Source organism: Balaenoptera musculus, chromosome 15, assembly GCF_009873245.2.
Source record: "Balaenoptera musculus isolate JJ_BM4_2016_0621 chromosome 15, mBalMus1.pri.v3, whole genome shotgun sequence".
NCBI classification, from domain to species: domain Eukaryota; kingdom Metazoa; phylum Chordata; class Mammalia; order Artiodactyla; family Balaenopteridae; genus Balaenoptera; species Balaenoptera musculus.
This window is the reverse complement of record NC_045799.1, coordinates 32,533,164-32,550,866: the sequence shown is the minus strand read 5'-3', so window position 1 is coordinate 32,550,866 and position 17,703 is coordinate 32,533,164. Positions and strand designations below refer to the sequence as shown.

Genomic DNA, 17,703 nt, shown 5'->3' with positions numbered 1-17,703 from the left:
CAATTTATTCTACTATTGGAGAACACTGAGGTGGTTGCCAGGTTTTTGCTATTACAGTGTTTGCTGTAAACATCGTTGACCAGGTCTCCTATGGTATGTGTATAAGTTTCTTTAGGGCAATGACTTAAACCTTTTGACCCCAAAACCAGTTAGAAATGCATTTCACATTGTAGCCCAGTGCACACATAGATATGTATATCTACAAGTGTGTACCTGAAACTAAATTAAAAAGATAATGCCCCTTGAATATTTTATTTATATGTGTGTGCTTTTTAAATGATTGTGCCACTGGCTCACACCTATTTCAATGCTTTTCTTAACTTTCTGAACTGATTTTGTGACCCACTAGGTCTCTAGTTCAGCATGACAAGGCATCCATCCGTGGGTCAGGCATTGGAAGTACAGCAGGACTATGGGTACATGGAGTGGGCTGTTCTGTGCTCATTGGAGCCTCCTACCAGTTCTCAGGAGTAGGCCACCCATAGTAAATCTGTCAGGTAGAGTGGACACTGAATCAACACATGTTAAATGGCTCAGGGCACTCTGTCCGTAGGTTTCATAGCTGGTAGGATGGGCAGGGGCCCTCCTGGAGTGATAGCCCTGAGCATACGTGCCCACCCATGCAGGCTCCTCCGGTACATATTGTTTGACTTCTTTGGGCACAGCTGCCGTGCTGAGCTACAGTTCTTGTGTCAGACCTTCTGTTTCCTTTAGTCCAAGTCTTTTTCTCTCTTGCTTTACTGTCATTTTTATGGAACACATCCTTCAGTATCTTCTTGAGAAAGGATGGAGAGTAAATGTTTTTGAGGTCTTGCATGTCTGGAAGTATTGTGGCCAGGCATAAAATTCCATGTTAGAAATCATTTCCTTTAGACTTTTAAAAGCATTTCTCCATCGTCTTCACAATTCCATTGTGCTGTTAAGGAATGTGAAACCATGTTGATTCTTACTCCCTCACATGTGATTTCTTTGTTTCTTCTCTGGAAGTTTGGAGAGTTTTCTCTTTTGTCCCCAGTGTTCTAAACTTTCATAGAGATGGTCTTGTGGGTCTGGTTTTACCCATCGTGCTGGACACTTGGCAGCCCTTTTAGTCTACTGATACATGTCCTTGAAGATGTGAAATAGTTAGTGAATTATTTCTTTGATTTTTATTTCTTCCATTTTTCTGAGTTTGTTTTTTTTTTCTTTATAGAATCCTTTTGTTGTATATTATACACTCTTGGACAAGACTTAAAATTCTTATCTTTTCTCATATTTTCTATCTTTGTCTTTTCCACTTTCAAAGATTTCCTCAACCTTATCTTTCACTCATCCTATTGAGTTTTTCATATCTGCTATTGTGTTTTTAATTTTCAAGAACTGTCTTTTTTTCTCTGGATTCTCTTTTTTTCTATATATAGTTAAAAAATCCTGTTCTCATTTGATGAAAGTACTATTTGTCTGAAGGCATTAAGGAACTTTTTTAAAAAAAAATTTCTTTTGCTTACTATTTTACCTGTTAGAAGCTTTCCTCAGATATTTAGAAATTCTTGGCTGCTTCTTACGATAAGGAATTAAGATCTAAAAAGCTTGTTGGAAGCTCTGAGCGTGTGAATAGGGCTTATGGGATTTTACTATGGGGTGATCTGGGTGACCTGTTTGGTCATACATCTGTCAGTAGATTAAAAAACTTTGCTTTTTGACTGGTCAGATTCCTTGTAGAAGATGCTTTAATAAATTCTGCTTAGAGGATACAGGTCTGGTTTCTTGGAGTCAAGTGTGAGAAGAGAGATGGGGGAAGGAGGGCATGTCTCTGTATTTAGCATGTGTTGTATTTGTACCATCTCTAATATCCCTGATGCTGATGGCCATTTTATAAAATACCCCAAACTCTCTAACCTGGTCTTGTCCTCCATTCCAGATTTCCTGTTTAATTCTGGAAATAAACCTCAACCAAGTGGGGTAAGAGCAGCCTCCGCAGCAGGGAGTAAGAGGAAGGGAACCACTTGCTGCTGCTCAAGCTTCATCCTGTCCTCCCTCTTTGAGCCCCTTCCTTCCCCCCGAGGTTCTACAGAAGTTCGGGGCTGCTTTTAACTCACCCTTTTCATTTTGTCAACTACTGGCTTGTGGTTTGGCCTATCCATTCTGCTAACTGAAACACTTTGTTATTACTTAATCCATCTGTTTTCTAGCTTCCAAAATTCTGTTGTACTGTCTCTTTGGTTCTTTTCATGTTCAGTGAATTTTCTTTTAATACCTTCATTTTATTTTTAACAGAATATAGGGGGTGAACGTAGATGCTTTTGTTCCGTCTGATACCTTGACCCAGAGGTCACTTTTCATTCTCTTATGTATATCTTTAACAGAAAGTCTTTATGTTAGAATAGTCAAATACTTAATAGAATCAATACTTTAAAACTCTTGTTTAAGAAATTCTTCCCTACTGTGAGGTCATAAAGAGTTAGTGCCTCACATAAATTGTCTGGCTTTCACATTTAAAGCATGAAAGACCTTCCTTTCTCTGCTGATAGGCAATGCTAGCGCTGCCATTGTCACTTGGGGCTTTTTCTGGACTCTCAACTCTAGGTACATCTGCCAGTACTGCATAGCTTTAGGATAATTTTCACACTGGTGAGCAGTCCTTTATTTTATTTTACTTTATTTTATTATTATTTTTTTGGTGGCGCCACATGGCATGCAGGGTCTTAGTTGCCTGACCAAGGATGAAACCCGTGCCCACTGCAGTGGAAGCTTGGAGTCTTTTTGGGTGGGGGGGTAGGTATTTTATTTATTTATTTCCTTATTAGTTATCTATTTTATACATATTAGTGAATATATGTAAATCCCAATCTACCAATTCACCCCCCTCCACCCCGCTTTCCCCCCTTGGTGTCCATACGTTTGTCCTCTACATCTGTGTCTCTATTTCTGCCCTGCAAACAGGTTCATCTGTACCATTTTTCTAGATTTCACATATATGCATTAATATACGATATTTGTTTTTCTCTTTCTGACTTAACTTCACTCTGTATGACAGTCTCAAGGTCCATCCACGTCTCTACAAATGACCCAATTTCGTTCCTTTTTATGTCTGATTAATATTCCATTATATATATGTGCCACATCTTCTTTACCCATTTATCTGTTGATGGACACTTAGGTTGCGTCCATGTCCTGGCTATTGTACATAGAGCTGCAATGAACATTGGGGTGCATGTTTCTTTTTGAATTATGGTTTTCTCTGGGTATATGCCCAGTAGTGGGATTGCTGGGTCATATGGTAATTCTATTTTTAGTTTTTTTAAGGAACCTCCATACTGTTCTCCATAGTGGCTGTATCAATTTACATTCCCACCAACAGTGCAAGAGGGTTCCCTTTTCTCCACACCCTCTCCAGCATTTATTGTTTGTAGATTTTTTGATGATGACCATTCTGACTGGTGTGAGGTGATACCTCATTGTAGTTTTGATTTGCATTTCTCTAATTATTAGTCACGTTGCGCATCCTTTCGTGTGTTTGTTGGCAATCTGTATATCTTCTTTGGAGAAATGTCTGTTTAAGTCTTCTGCCCATTTTTGGATTGGGTTGTTTGTTTTTTTGATATTGAGCTGCATGAGCTGCTTGTAAATTTTGGAGATTAATCCTTTGTCAGTTGCTTCATTTGCAAATATTTTCTCCCATTCTGAGGGTTGTTTCTTTGTCTTGTTTCTGGTTTCCTTTGCTGTGCAAAAGCTTTGCAGTTTCATTAAGTCCCATTTGTTTATTTTGTTTTTATTTCCATTTCTCTAGGAGGTGGGTCAAAAAGGGTCTTGCTGTGATTTATGTCATAGAGTGTTCTGCCTATGTTTTCCTTTAAGAGTTTGATAGTGTCTGGCCTTACATTTAGGTCTTTATTCCATTTTCAGTTTATTTTTGTGTATGGTGTTAGGGACTGTTCTAATTTCATTCTTTTACATGCAGCTGTCCAGTTTTCCCAGCACCACTTATTGAAGGGACTGTCTTTTCTCCATTGTATATCCTTGCCTCCTTTGTCATAGATTAGTTGACCATAGGTGTGTGGGTTTATCTCTGGGCTTTCTATCCTGTTCCATTGATCTATATTTCTGTTTTTGTGCCAGTACCATTTTGTCTTGATTACTGTAGCTTTGTAGTATAGTCTGAAGTCAGGGTGTCTGATTCCTCCAGCTCCATTTTTTTCCCTCAAGGTTGCTTTGGCTATTCGGGGTCTTTTGTGTCTCCATACAGATTTTAAGATTTTTTGTTCTAGTTCTGTAGAAAATGCCATTGGTAATTTCGTAGGGATTGTACTGAATCTGTGGATTTCTTTGGGTAGTATACTCATTCTCACAATATTGATTCTTCCAATCCAAGAACATTGTATATCTCTCCATCTGTTTGTGTTGTCTTTGATTTCTTTCATCAGTGTCATATAGTTCTCTGAGTATAGGTCTTTTGCCTCCTTAGGTAGATTTATTCCTAGGTATTTTATTCTTTTTGTTGCAGTGGTGAATGGGATTGTTTCCTTAATTTCTCTTTCTGATTTTTCATCATTGGTGTATAGGAATGCAACAGATTTCTATACATTAATTTTGGATCCTGCTACTTTAACAAATTCATTGATTAGCCCCGATAGTTTTCTGGTGACATCTTTAGGATTTTCTGTGTATAGTATCATGTTACCTGCAAACAGTGACAGTTTTACTTCTTTTCCAATTTGTATTCCTTTTATTTCGTTTTCTTCTCTGATTTCCATGGCTAGGAATTCCAAAACTATGTTGAATAAAAGTAACAAGAGTGGACATCCTTGTCTTCTTCCTGATCTTAGAGGAGATGCTTTCAGTTTTTCACCATTAAGAATGATGTTTGCTGTGGGTTTGTCATATATGGCCTTTATTATGTTGAGGTAGGTTCCCTCTATGCTCACTTTCTGGAGAGTTTTTATCATAAATGGGTGTTGAATTTTGTCAAAAGCTTTTTCTGCATCTATTGAGATGATCATATGGTTTTTCTCCTTCAATTTGTTAATATGGTGTATCACATTGATTGATTTGCATATATTGAAGAATCCTTGCATCCCTGGGATAAATCCCATTTGGTCATGGTGTATGATCCTTTTAATGTGTTGTTGGATTCTGTTTGCTAGTATTTTGTTGAGGATTTTTGCATCTATATTCATCAGTGATATTGGTCTGTAATTTTCTTTTTTTGTAGTACCTTTGTCTGGTTTTGGTATCAGGGTGATGGTGGCCTCGTAGAATGAGATTGGGAGTGTTCCTCTGCAGTTTTTTGGAAGAGTTTGAGAAGGATAGGTGTTAGCTCTTCTCTAAATGTTTGATAGAATTCACTGGTGAAGCTGTGTGGTCCTCGACTTGTGTTTCTTGGAAGATTTTAAATCACAGTTTGAATTTCATTACTTGTGATTGGTCTGTTCATATTTTCTATTTCTTCCTGGTTCAGTCTTAGAAGGTTATACCTTTCTAAGAATTTGTCCATTTCTTCCAGGTTGTCAGTTTTATTGGCATATAGTTGTTTGTAGTAAGTAGTCTCATGGTGCTTTGTATTTCTGTGGTGTCCGTTGTAACTTCTCCTTTTTCATTTCTAATTTTATTGATTTGAGTCCTCTCCCCTTAATGAATCTGGCTAAAGGTTTATCAAGTTTGTTTATCTTCTCAAAGAACCAGCTTTTAGTTTTATTAATCTTTGCTATTGTTTTGTTTCTATTTCATTTATTTCTGCTCTGATCTTAATGATTTCTTTCCTTCTACTAACTCTGGGTTTTGTTTGTTCTTTCTCTAGTTCCTTTAGGTATAAGGTTAGATTGTTTATTTGAGATTTTTCTTGTTTCTTGAGGTAGGATGTGTTGCTATAAACTTCCCTCTTAGAACTGCTTTTGCTGCGTCCCATAGGTTTTGGATCGTCGTGTTTTTGTTTTCATTTGTCTCTAAGTATTTTTTGATTTCTTCTTTGATTTCTTCAGTGATCTCTTGGTTATTTACTAGTATTTAGCCTCTGTGTGTTTATGGTTTTTACATATTTTTCCCTCTAATTGATTTCTAATCTCAGCGTTGTGGTCAGAAAAGATGCTTGATACGATTTCAATTTTCTTAAATTTACCAAGGTGTGATTTGTGACCGAAGATGTGATCTATCCTTTAGAATGTTCCATGTGCACTTGAAGTGAAAGTGTAATCTGCTGTTTTCAAATGGAATGTCCTATAAATATCAGTTAAATCTGTCTGGTCTGTGGTGTTTCTTTATTAATTTTCTGTCTGGATGATCTATCCATTGGTGTAAGTGAGGTGTTAAAGTCCCCCACTATTACTGTGTTACTGTCGATTTCCTCTTTTATAGCTGTTAGCAGTTGCCTTATGTATTGAGGTGCTCCTATGTTGGGTGCATATATATTTATAATTGTTATATCTTCTTCTTGGATTGATCCCTTGATCATTATGTAGTGTCCTTCCTTGTCTCTTGTAACATTCTTTATTTTAAAGTCTATTTTATCTGATATGAGTATTGCTACTCCACCTTTCTTTTTATTTCCATTTGCATGGAATATCTTTTTCCATCCCCTCACTTTCAGTCTGTATGTGTCCCTAGGTCTGAAGTGCGTCTCTTGTAGGCAGCATATATATGGGTCTTGTTTTTGTATCCATCCAGCAAGCCTGTGTCTTTTGCTTGGAGCATTTAATCCATTTACATTTAAGGTAATTATCAATATGTATGTTCCTATTACCATTTTCTTAATTGTTATGGGTTTGTTTTTGTAGGTCCTTTTCTTCTCTTGTGTTTCCCACTTAGAGAAGTTCCTTTAGCCTTTTTTGTAGATCTGGTTTGGTGGTGCTGAATTCTCTTAGCTTTTGCTTGTCTGTAAAGCTTTTGATTTCTCTGTTGAATCTGAATTAGATCCTTGCTGGGTAATCTTGCTTGTAGGTTCTTCGCTTTTATCACTTGAAACATATCATGGCACTCCCTTCTGGCGTCCAGAGTTTCTGCTGAGAAATCAGCTGTTAACCTTATGGGAGTTCCCTTGTATGTTATTTGTCAGTTTTCCCTTGTTGCTTTTAATAATTTTTCTTTGTCTTTAATTTTTGTCAGTTTGATTACTATGTGTCTCGGCATGTTTCTCCTTGGGTTTATCCTGCCTGGGACTCTCTGCTTCCTGGACTTGGGAGGCTATTTCCTTTCTCATGTTAGGGAAGTTTTCGACTCTAATCTCTTCAAGTATTTTCTTGGGTCCTTTCTCTCTCTCTTCTCCTTCTGGGACCCCTATAATAAGAATGTTGGTGTGTTTAATGTTGTCCCAGAGATCTCTTAGGCTGTCTTCATTTCTTCTCATTCTTTTTTCTTTATTCTTTTCCGCGGCAGTGAATTCCACCCTTCTGTCTTCTAGGTCACTTATCCGTTCTTCTGCCTCAGTTATTCTGCTATTGATTCCTTCTAGTGTATTTTTCATTTCAGTTACTGTATTCATCTCTGTTTGTTTTTTCTTTAATTCTTCTAGGTCTTTGTTAAATATTTCTTGCATCTTCTCAATCTTTGCCTCCATTCTTTTTCCGAGGTCCTGGATCATCTTCACTATCATTATTCTGAATTCTTTTTCTGGACAGTTGCCTATCTCCACTTCGATTAATTGTTTTTTGGGGGTTTTATCTTGTTCCTTCAACTGGGACATAGTCCTCTGCCTTTTCATTTTGTCTGTCTTTCTTTGACAGTGGTTTTCCTTCCGTAGGCTGCAGGATTGTAGTTCTTCTTGCTTCTGCTGTCTGCCCTCTTGTGGGTGAGGCTGTCTAAGAGGCTTGTGCAAGCTTCCTGATGGGAGGGACTGGTGAGCTGGGTTTTACTCTGGTGGGCAGAGCTCAGTAAAACTTTAATCCGCTTGTTTGCTGATGGGTGGGGCTGAGTTCCCTCTCTGTTGGTTGTTCGGCCTGAGTCAACCCAGCACTGGAGCCTACAGGCTCTTTGGTGCGGCTAATTGTGGGCTCCGTGAGGGCTCACACCAATGAGTACTTCCCAGAACTTCTGCTCCCAGTATCCTGTCCCCGTGGTGAGCCACAGCCGCCCCCCCCCGCCTCTGCAGGAGACCCTCCAACTCTAGCAGGTGGGTCTGATTCAGTCTCCTGTGGGGTCACTGCTAGTTTCCCCTGGGTCCTTGTGCGCACACTACTTTGTGTGTGCCCTCCAAGAGTGGAGTCTCTGTTTCCCCCAGTCATGTTGAAGTCCTGCAGTCAAATCCCGCTGGCCTTCAAATTCTGATTCTCAGGGTATTCCTTCTCCTGTTGCCAGACCCCCAGGTTGGGAAGCCTGACGTGGGGCTCAGAACCTTCACTCCAGTGGGTGGACTTCTGTGGTGTAACTGTTCAGTTTGTGAGTCGCCCACCCAGGGATTTGATTTCATTGTGATTGAGCCCTTCCTACCATCTCATTGCAGCTTCTCCTTGGCTTTGGGGTGTCTTTTTTGGTGAGTTCCAGTGTCTTCCTGTTGAGAATTGTTCAGCAGTTAGTTGTGCTTCTGGTGCTGTCGCAAGAGAGAGTGAGCGCATGTCCTTCTACTCCACCATGTTGAACCAATCCGGAAGCTTGGAATGTTAACCACTGGGACTTCCAGGGAAGTCCCGAGCAGTCCTTTTCATCTTGATCTTTAGTGCTTTGAAGTCAGAACTGGGTATGAATTCCAGCTCTACCGTGTAGTAACTTTCCATCTGTCAAATGAGGCATTGCTGATTGATTAACTTGGAGAGAAGATACTTGAAGAATCACTAATAAGCTACAGATTTCATATTCTATCAATTTATAATCAGCTCTTTTGCTTCAGGGGTACAAAAGACAGTGCTGCTATTCAGGATTATTGGAAAGACTGGGAGAAGAGAAATATTTTTGAATAGAACTGATGCTTATATCTTTTAAAGAAAAAATAAAAGGACTCTGTAGTATAGGTGTTCTAGGCATTCGGTAAGCAAATTCTTCTGAAAAGGTTAAGTCAGACCTGTCCTAAGTAAACCATAAAATTACCCTATTTTATGTTTTGTGTTTTTTTCATCACAGGATATATGATTGGATGCCTGAACAGCCAAATATATTCCAAGTGGAGCAGTTGGAACGTCTGAAGCAAGAATTGCCAGAGCTTAAGAGCTGTTTGTGTCCCACTGTTAGCCGCTTTGTCCCCTCGTCTTTTTGTGGGGAGCCTGACATCCATGTGGATGCCAACGGCATAGATAATGTGGAGAATGCTTAGTGTTTATTGGGCGGAGACCATTCAGGGCATGCATCGCTGTTCTGGATATTCACTTTTCATCACTGAGCATTGTTTATCTATGCCTTTTAGGTTTTCAGTCCAGTGAAGCAATAATGAAGTATTTTAATATTTCACTACAGTTCTTGCTAGAATTTCAAGTATTCTATTTAAATCACTTGGCCAGGTATAATTACCAGTCAGTCTCTTTACAATGAAAAAATTTATTGGTTGGTAAATATTTTAAACTAAATATGTAAGTTATAATGTTAAACAAATATTCATTAAAAACATAACACTTTGAAATTAACTATACAAATATCTCATATTTACACTTATTACAGCTTTTCATTTGATCAGGTCTGAAATATTTAGCACTCAAGGAATATGACTATGCATAATTATACCTGACCATGGGAAAAATAAGTACCTCAAATGCATGCATTTGCACTGGTGATTCCAACTGCACAAACCTTTGTGCCATCTGTGTATTTTTCACATGAATTGACATTCACACCATTTTCATTCAGTATGAACCTTGAGGCTGCTGCCATTTCCCCACTTAACCAAACCAATGCCTGTGTAAATAGCCTAGAGGTGATCCTTGAAAACTTGTTTTATAAATCTTTCAAAAGTTGTTTTGCATAAATATTAAAATTTCAAAAAGCTGCAGGGTAACTTAATGTATAAAATATTGGAAGTATGGATTGAGGACTTAGTACAGTAGATGATAATGTATAAATTCTGTTGAATGCATGCTTTTTGTTTTAAGCATGAGATAGTACACGTTTACTGTAAGTCCTTGCATCTGTGGTGCTAGGTGAGTGTGAGAAGGTGTCAAGGACTGAAAAATAATTTGTTGCCTAAAAAAAAAAGAAAAAAAAAGCCTATTTGTAGGCATTTTAAATATGCTTAAGTGTCTCTCACTACCTATTACACACCGTTGCTTTGTGGATTTGTTTTGTGTGTGTGTTGTACAGTAGTTAAATCTCTGTGCAGAGAAATAAATGTCCTGAATTCTTATATTGGTATTCTTTATTGGTTTATGAATATCATGCATGTAATTTATTTAGAAATGCAGAACATTCTATTAAATGTATATGCATGTTGTTAGGATTATACCAAGGTTTCTTTCATTAGAAGCAGATTGTTTTGGCATAACTGTAACTTATGAATGAATGTTGAATAAAATACACAGATTTATTTTCTTCATTATAAAATGAAATTTCAAGAAGGTGTTACTTTTGTAGCATTGGTTCTATATTATTACGAGAAATTGGAATTTAGTGTCTACCATGAAAGGATGGCTTATTTGCATTTACCTTTTATTGCATGTTCCTCACTAGGCAGTTTATTCATGTATTGACATGATTTGGTAGTAGCTGAGAACCTGAAACTTGGATTATATATTTGTATCTTTTTATTTTTTTAAGCCAAGCAATGCAGCTTTGGTCAGATCTTAATTGTGTGAAGATAGGCTTTAAAAGCCTATGGTATTGTGTTTGTAACACTGATATTTAATGGAAAATAGTTTAGGAAATGGAGTCTTCTGCAGGGGTTTTATATACTTTTCTCACGTTGAATGAGATTTTCCAACACTTGGTGTGAATTAGGCACTTTTAGAAAACTCCTGAAAAAGAATTACTTTTCTTGATCTGCAGACCTGGTACAGTACAATTACCATTACCTTACCGTAACTTGATTAGCCATATGTGTATTTCAAGTCGTGTTTGTTTGCTCCTCCCCTGTGCCTTTCCAGTTCCAGCTCCATTTTGAAGACCTGCAGATCATGAAAGAACAGGAAAGGAAGTGATGTGGGGGTCAGTTTCCTGAACTGTGTAATTTGCTGAGAAGAGCTTACAACATTGCTTATGACAAGGACAAAACCTCACTGCTCAGTTTCTTTCCTGTCTCTTCCTGACCTTATAAACACCAGGGTTAGTGGATGATTAACTCATAGCAAGCAGTGGCTCTCATTTTTATAGGACTAGGTCCTGGCTTCCATATTACTAGCTATTGCCCCGTATACTCTGCTCCAGCTACACTGTACCTGTGCTAGGCCCTAGCCACGCCATATTCCTACACTACTTCCTGTCTGTAGCCATGTGACCTCTGCCTGGAAGCCTTCTTTTTCCTTGATACTTTCTCCCTGCCAAACTCATTTCTCCTTAAGCCATTCATTGACCTCTCTCTGCTGCACCCTTGCCAAAACTTAAGAAGGGATGAATCCACCTTTTCTACTCCATGGCCCAATGTTCATTCCTTGATCATGCCATGTACCATAGTACATTTTAGGTAGACATAGTTGAGGTTTGTCTCACCAGGCTGCAGGCTCTTCAGGGGCAGGGACTTTGTCTTACAAATTTTTATTTCCACAGTGCATGGAACATAGTAGAAACTAAACTTTGGAATTTTGGGGATAATTTATATCAAATGTCTTTTTGAATTAAGAGATTTAGTTATGTTTACCAAGAATGTAAAGTTTGAATTGGTTTACATTTGGCAGTTGGAACAGTTTATTGATGTCAGTTTTAAATGTAGAGGTATAATGTTAAATTATTTTATATTTTCTGGAAACTGAGTGAAATGTTTGATAAAATGCTGCCATTGTTCTCTGATATTTTCCACTGTCCGGAATTACGTACTGTAACCGACTGGATGTAAATGTGAGGAATACAGCTCATTGCTGTGTCAGTGGTGCCTGAGGGGAGCCACAGCCACCCGTGACTTCACTCCCATTGCTCCTTGTGACACTCGTCTTTCTTCCCTCTGAAGCCCATGCTTAGGCCTACCTCAGCACCGCTTTCCTTGTCTTCCTTCTGCATTCAGCTCAGGTGCCACCTCTTCCAAAAAACATTCCTCAGCTCATGATGCAAACAAGTACAGACAGCCTCTAAATCTTACCACTTTTTTTTTTCAGCCTGGGTTATAAACCCAGACAAGTTAACTGACTTACCGGGTTGGGACTAGAACTGGGCTTTGTGACTCCTAAACCCGTGTTCTTATACGACGCTGCCTTCTGAATTTTTGTGGCATTCTTTAGCATATGCTTTCTTGTAGTCCCACTTTTTATGTGCCTGTTATATTTCCCTAATAAGATTGTAAGCCCCTTAAGGGCAAGGACTTCTTTGCATTTCTAGCACTACCATAGTGTTCTATACTTAGTTATGAACTAGATAAATAAATGGTGGTGAATACAATCCTAGTTTCCTAACTCAGATTGTTTCACAACATACATACGTTTTCGTACGGTGTACGTGGCCGTGTTGTCTGGAGTGTGTGTGCTTGCATGTGCATGTATGTTGGCATGTTTACACATGGAGTTCTCACTCCACCCGTTTCTTGGGGTCACATAGTTAAGGGGTTACCACAACCAATTTCTACTCCATGCTGAATGGGGACAGTCACGGGAATAGATGGCAGATAAGGTACAGTTTTCCCCCAGGCCTTGTCCCTTTCTAGGGCAATACACCTAAATCCTGCAGCTGGTGGCCCTTAAGTGAAGCAGGTACTGCCTCGGATAGAACTTGCGTGACCTGTGGGGGGTGCTGTTTCATGAGTCCTGAGGGACCATCATTGTCCTTTGTGCCTTGACTCTCTCTTCACATCTTGACTGCATTTTGTTTTTCACATTATTCCTGGTTTGGTACGCTAGGTTGACAGTGGAGTCCTGTTAATTGAGATTTGGATACAAGTGATTTACTCCTTTATGTTTTAGGTTTGGATCATGTGCTTTTTGGGGTAGAAAGCAAAGTATGAATATTAGAAATACTGTATTTGGTGTTCATGAGTGAAAATTTGTTGAAATATCTCTTAGTGGGTTTATATAGTTAGAGAAATGGATGTGAAATGTTTAAAAAGTAAGAGAGAATATGATTAAGATCACATGAGTATGTGTTGGAGGTAAGAAAGAGAGCTCATGGATTGGAACAAAGACTTCATTAGGCTCTCAAGCCCTTGCAGAATGGGGTGGAGGTCAGGAGTTGTGAAGCCAGTTTGGGCACAACTTTTGTAAATTCAGAGGCCAGAGTATTATTGTGTTCAGAGAGGGTCAAGGGGCCATCCCAACAGTGGAAAGGATTTTGGGATGTCAGAGGCTTTGCATCCTTGCAGGAGGTAAAATTTTATTGGTGGTTTTAAAGGAAAATGACATTAAGATGAAATGTGTTTTCCAAATAATGAAGAAAGTAATATTAGTACAGGAATAGTAATAAAAGAAGTACAGAGATTAATTTGTCTAGTCCTCTACTAAATTGATCCAAACATACGTCTACCTGTTTCCTCAGATAGAAAACAGAAACACAGGTGGGATGGGTGAACTTCTGAAACTTACTTGCAAAGCCAAATTATATAATTTCACAGAAAGAAAACTAAAACCTAGTAAAAGTTCCATGGCCTCCCATGATTTCAAATGTGTCTCTCTGCAGCCCAGAGCTCTCCTAAGCTCCAGATTCGTATATCCAGCTGTCACCGCTTCTCCACTTGGAGGTCTAATGGGCATCTCACATTTAATGTACCTCAGCAAAGCTCTTTTTCCCTCCTTTCACCAAACCTGCTCCCATCCCACCTCCTCTAGTGTTCTGTATCTCAGTAAGTGGCACCTAGGAGTCTTCCATGATTTTCCTATTTCCTTGTGATTAGTATAACTTTTAACTATGATATGTGATAGGTCAGTGGTCCATTTATCCTTTTTCAATTTTTAAAAAATTCACATATTTTGTTTAATAACACAAGAATCACCTTTTCAAGCCAACAAAGTCCCCTTGAGATCTTGATCAGTGTTGGATTGATTTTCTGGATTAATGTGTGGGAAGGATTAGCGTTTAAAAATATGACATCTAAATATTTACAGCACAGGTGTGTTTCCATTCAGAATTTTTATGTCCTCCTGTAAAATGAGTTTTTTCATTTAGGTGTTGTATACTTTTTAAAGTTTATTTTAAACACTACTTTCCTTAAATACGTTCTTCACCATTAATTAGCAGTTAATTTTTGTTTTTCTTATCTAGCTACTTTGCTGAATTCAATTAGTCAAAATAGGTATTGGGTCTCTGGGATTTTTTAAATAGATAAATAAATTTTTTCTGCAAATGTGTTTTTCTGATTTTAAGTAACAGCTGTTTATCTTGCCTTGTTTCATTAGCTAATAACAGTTGTAGGCATCCTTGTTTTTTTCCTGCCTATCATAGGAGGTAAGTATGATGGCTGCTGAAGTTTCTAGTAGGTGACCTTTATCAAGTTAAGAAATTTTCCTTTTCTTCTTAGTTTGCTAAAAGATCTCTTCCCCCCCGCCTTGCCCCCCAAGGGATACGTTTTGAATTTATCCAGTAAGTTTTTGAAGATTTAGAATGTAATTCTAGTTATTTGTGAATTTTAATGTAGTGAATGATGCTAATATATTTTCTGAATTTGGATTACCCTCAGCAACTGGTATAAATGTATTTATGAAGTTCTGATTTGCTAGTTTGTTTAGGATTTATTATCTACACTCATAAATGAGATTGACTTAGTTTTCTTATGCTATTATGTCTAGTTTAAGAGACCTTTGGGATAGCCTTATAAAATGAGTAAGCTCTTCAGGTTTTTCTATTTCGCCAAACAGTTTATATGTTGTGAGAGTCATTTATTCATTGAAAGTTTAGATGAACTCTCCTATAAAACTATGTGCATATTTTCAAGTGTTTTTTTTACTGCCCTTACAGTTTCTTCTTTAGTTATTGCCTGTTCATTACTGCTCTTAAATTTAGTTTTAAAAATTCTACCTAATTTTGATTTATTTGTACCTTCTCGAGTTGAATCTACTTCAATATTAAATACAATGGAATAATAGAACTGATCTTAGACAAATATTGTTTTAATGGAAATGGAACAAGAACTTTATTTTTAAATTTTATTTATTTATTTACTTATGGCTGTGTTGCGTCTTTGTTGCTGTGTGTGGGCTTCTCATTGTGGTGGCTTCTCTTGTTGCAGAGCACGGGTTCTAGGCACGCAGGCTTCAGTAGTTGTGGCTCATGGGCTCTAGAGCACAGGCTCAGTAGTTGCAGCATACAGGTTCAGTAGTTGTGCACGGGCTTAGTTGCTCCACGGCATGTGGGATCTTCCCAGACCAGGGCTCAAACCCGTGTCCCCTGCATTGGCAGGTGGATTCTTAACCTCTGCACCACCAGGGAAGTCCCAAGAACTTCAATTTTTAAAAAAAGAAGGAAAAATATGTACTCCTAAGACCTGATGTTTCTATAATAATGAAACTATGCACTATATATCGTATACACTATATAAAGTGCAAATCTTGTTTTTTAGTTTCTAACTAGTCTGCTTGCATTGAATTTCCTTATATTCATTAAAACATAACCAAAATCAAATATTTGTTGAGGGCTTGGGTAGTAGAATAAAGTTAACTTCTGTTTTCAGTATGCTAATTATTTAGTTGAGGTAATATATATTTTTAAAAATGCAAAATTGTAGTAGTTGTCCAAGAGAGCAATAGAAGGAAAGTCTCCAAGCTATATCCTAATGCTCATTTAGCGACATAAATCAGTCCTACCACCTCTACTTTAACTGGAATGGCTCTGCTTTGACAAATTTTATTTCTTCTAGTAGAGATGTGATTTGAAGATGTGATTTGGCTAAAAATATTTAAGACGCCTATTATACATGTAATCTGAGAGGTGTGTATGTTGCATTTTGGGTGATTTCCTCAGTGTTGTTTTCCAATTCACTCATTCATCCTTTCACTATATCCAGCTTACTCAGTTAATTGCATTTTAAATATTAAAACATATTTTTCATTTGCAAGATTTCTAATTGATTCTTTATGTCCATCTGATTTTATTTCATTCCCTTCCATTTTTATTAAATAATTTATAGTTCTTTTTTAAATGGAAGTGTAACTTCCATTTAGCTCTTTGAACGTTTTCAATCTATTTGATTATTTTATCCTTTTCTGGCTGTTCTGGAATGAACTCTTGTTCTGATTTTGATTTTATCGGCTTTTTCTTTTTCTTTCTTTATCTCTTTTTCTTTTCTTTTTCTTTTTCGGCTTTGAGTTTCCTCGTGCCTCATGTGTTTTGGAGTTTTGGTATGCAAGATCATGTTTCTGTGTCTTTCCCTCCTTCTTCCAGTCTCTCTGCTGGTCTTGTGGCTGCCTCCCTTAGGGGCTCCAAGACCTCAGTCTAGATCCAGGTATATCATGGCACCTGACAATTAATGCCTGGAAGGACACTGGGGACATTGTACCCCACCCTAGAGTCACCCAGCAGCATCGTTTTGATTTCTGGTCCAAGGAGATTTATATATATATATTTTTAAATTTTCTCTTTTCTAGTTGCTTGCCTTGTATACTTATGTGTCTATGAGTCCAGGATATAAAGAACAAGACGTTGCTTTGATGGCTTGTCAGAGAAGCTTGTCCCAGTGCTTTATACACATATACTTGCCTTCTGTCTTTTGAGTGCCCATCAGGGAATTATATCTGTGCTGCTCGATCCATTAAGTAAGCAGATCCCACATGCACACAGGAAATTTATTACCTAGTGCCAAAGATAGAAACCAGCTGCCCCCAAAAGGATTTGACTCCACTCTCACCTCAGAAACCTGCTTATTGAAACTTCTAGCATGTAACTTCCTTCCCAGCATCTCTAACCCATTCCTCCTTTATGGCCCCTCCCTTTCTATGCTAATTTGTCCTGTCTTCCCACCTCTCCCTGGTACTGAGAATCTTTGTTGCCCCTCTAGCAGCTGATGATTAGGGAGGGGACAGCATCATCTAACTTGGGTTAGCCAATGAGTAACAGCCAATGGCTGATTTTTTCTATGGCTGATTCTAGTTCTTGAGCTGTCAGAAACTTTCTTGAGAGTTGCAGTTGGAGAGACTGAGGTCCTGCATGTCCTCAACTCCTGGAACCTGGACCTCTGATCATAGAGCCACACCCTATGGGTGGCTCCTAGAAATGCTTTGTTTACATGTATATAGAGAACTTTTAAAATCCAATTTCTTGCTTTGGTAGTGAGGAAATTCAGATACTCTAATTTCTGAGAACTAATAAAAGCCAAAATCAGCCTACATCAATTAGAGGTGGTAACAGTCTCTCTTTTTTAAATTAACTAAATTATTTTTTAAATTTGCATTGAAATATAGTTGATTTACAATGTTGTGTTAGTTTCAGGTGTACAGCAAAGTGATTCAGTTATATATATGGTACTTTTTAAGATTTTTTTCCATTATAAGTTATTAAAAGATACTGAGTATAGTTCCCTGTGCTATACAGTAGGTACTTGTTGGTTATCTATTTTAGATATAGTAGTATGTATATTTTAATCCAAAATTCTTCATTTATCCCTCCCCCCTCCCCCATAATAGTCTCCTGAAAATAGAAAATAGATTTCTCAAATGGTCAGGGGCCCACCAATATGTCCATATTTAAATATTTAATACTTTTTATAACAGGTGAAATAGTTTCATAATAATCTCACCTAGTTAATATCCATAG

At 37.8% G+C, this 17,703-nt stretch overlaps 1 protein-coding gene across 2 annotated transcripts in view; it reads left to right on the top strand.

Annotated features, from left to right (window-relative positions):
* GPCPD1 (glycerophosphocholine phosphodiesterase 1) overlaps nt 1-12,411 on the top strand; it is a 62,851-nt gene extending 50,440 nt beyond the window's left edge. For both annotated transcript variants that reach the window (XM_036825356.1, XM_036825357.1), the window contains one exon: nt 9,025-12,411. In XM_036825356.1, coding sequence (XP_036681251.1) covers nt 9,025-9,214 — 190 coding nt within the window. In that variant the 3' untranslated portion in view covers nt 9,215-12,411. The remainder of the gene's footprint in view (nt 1-9,024) is intronic.
* The last annotated feature ends 5,292 nt before the right edge of the window (nt 12,412-17,703 follow it).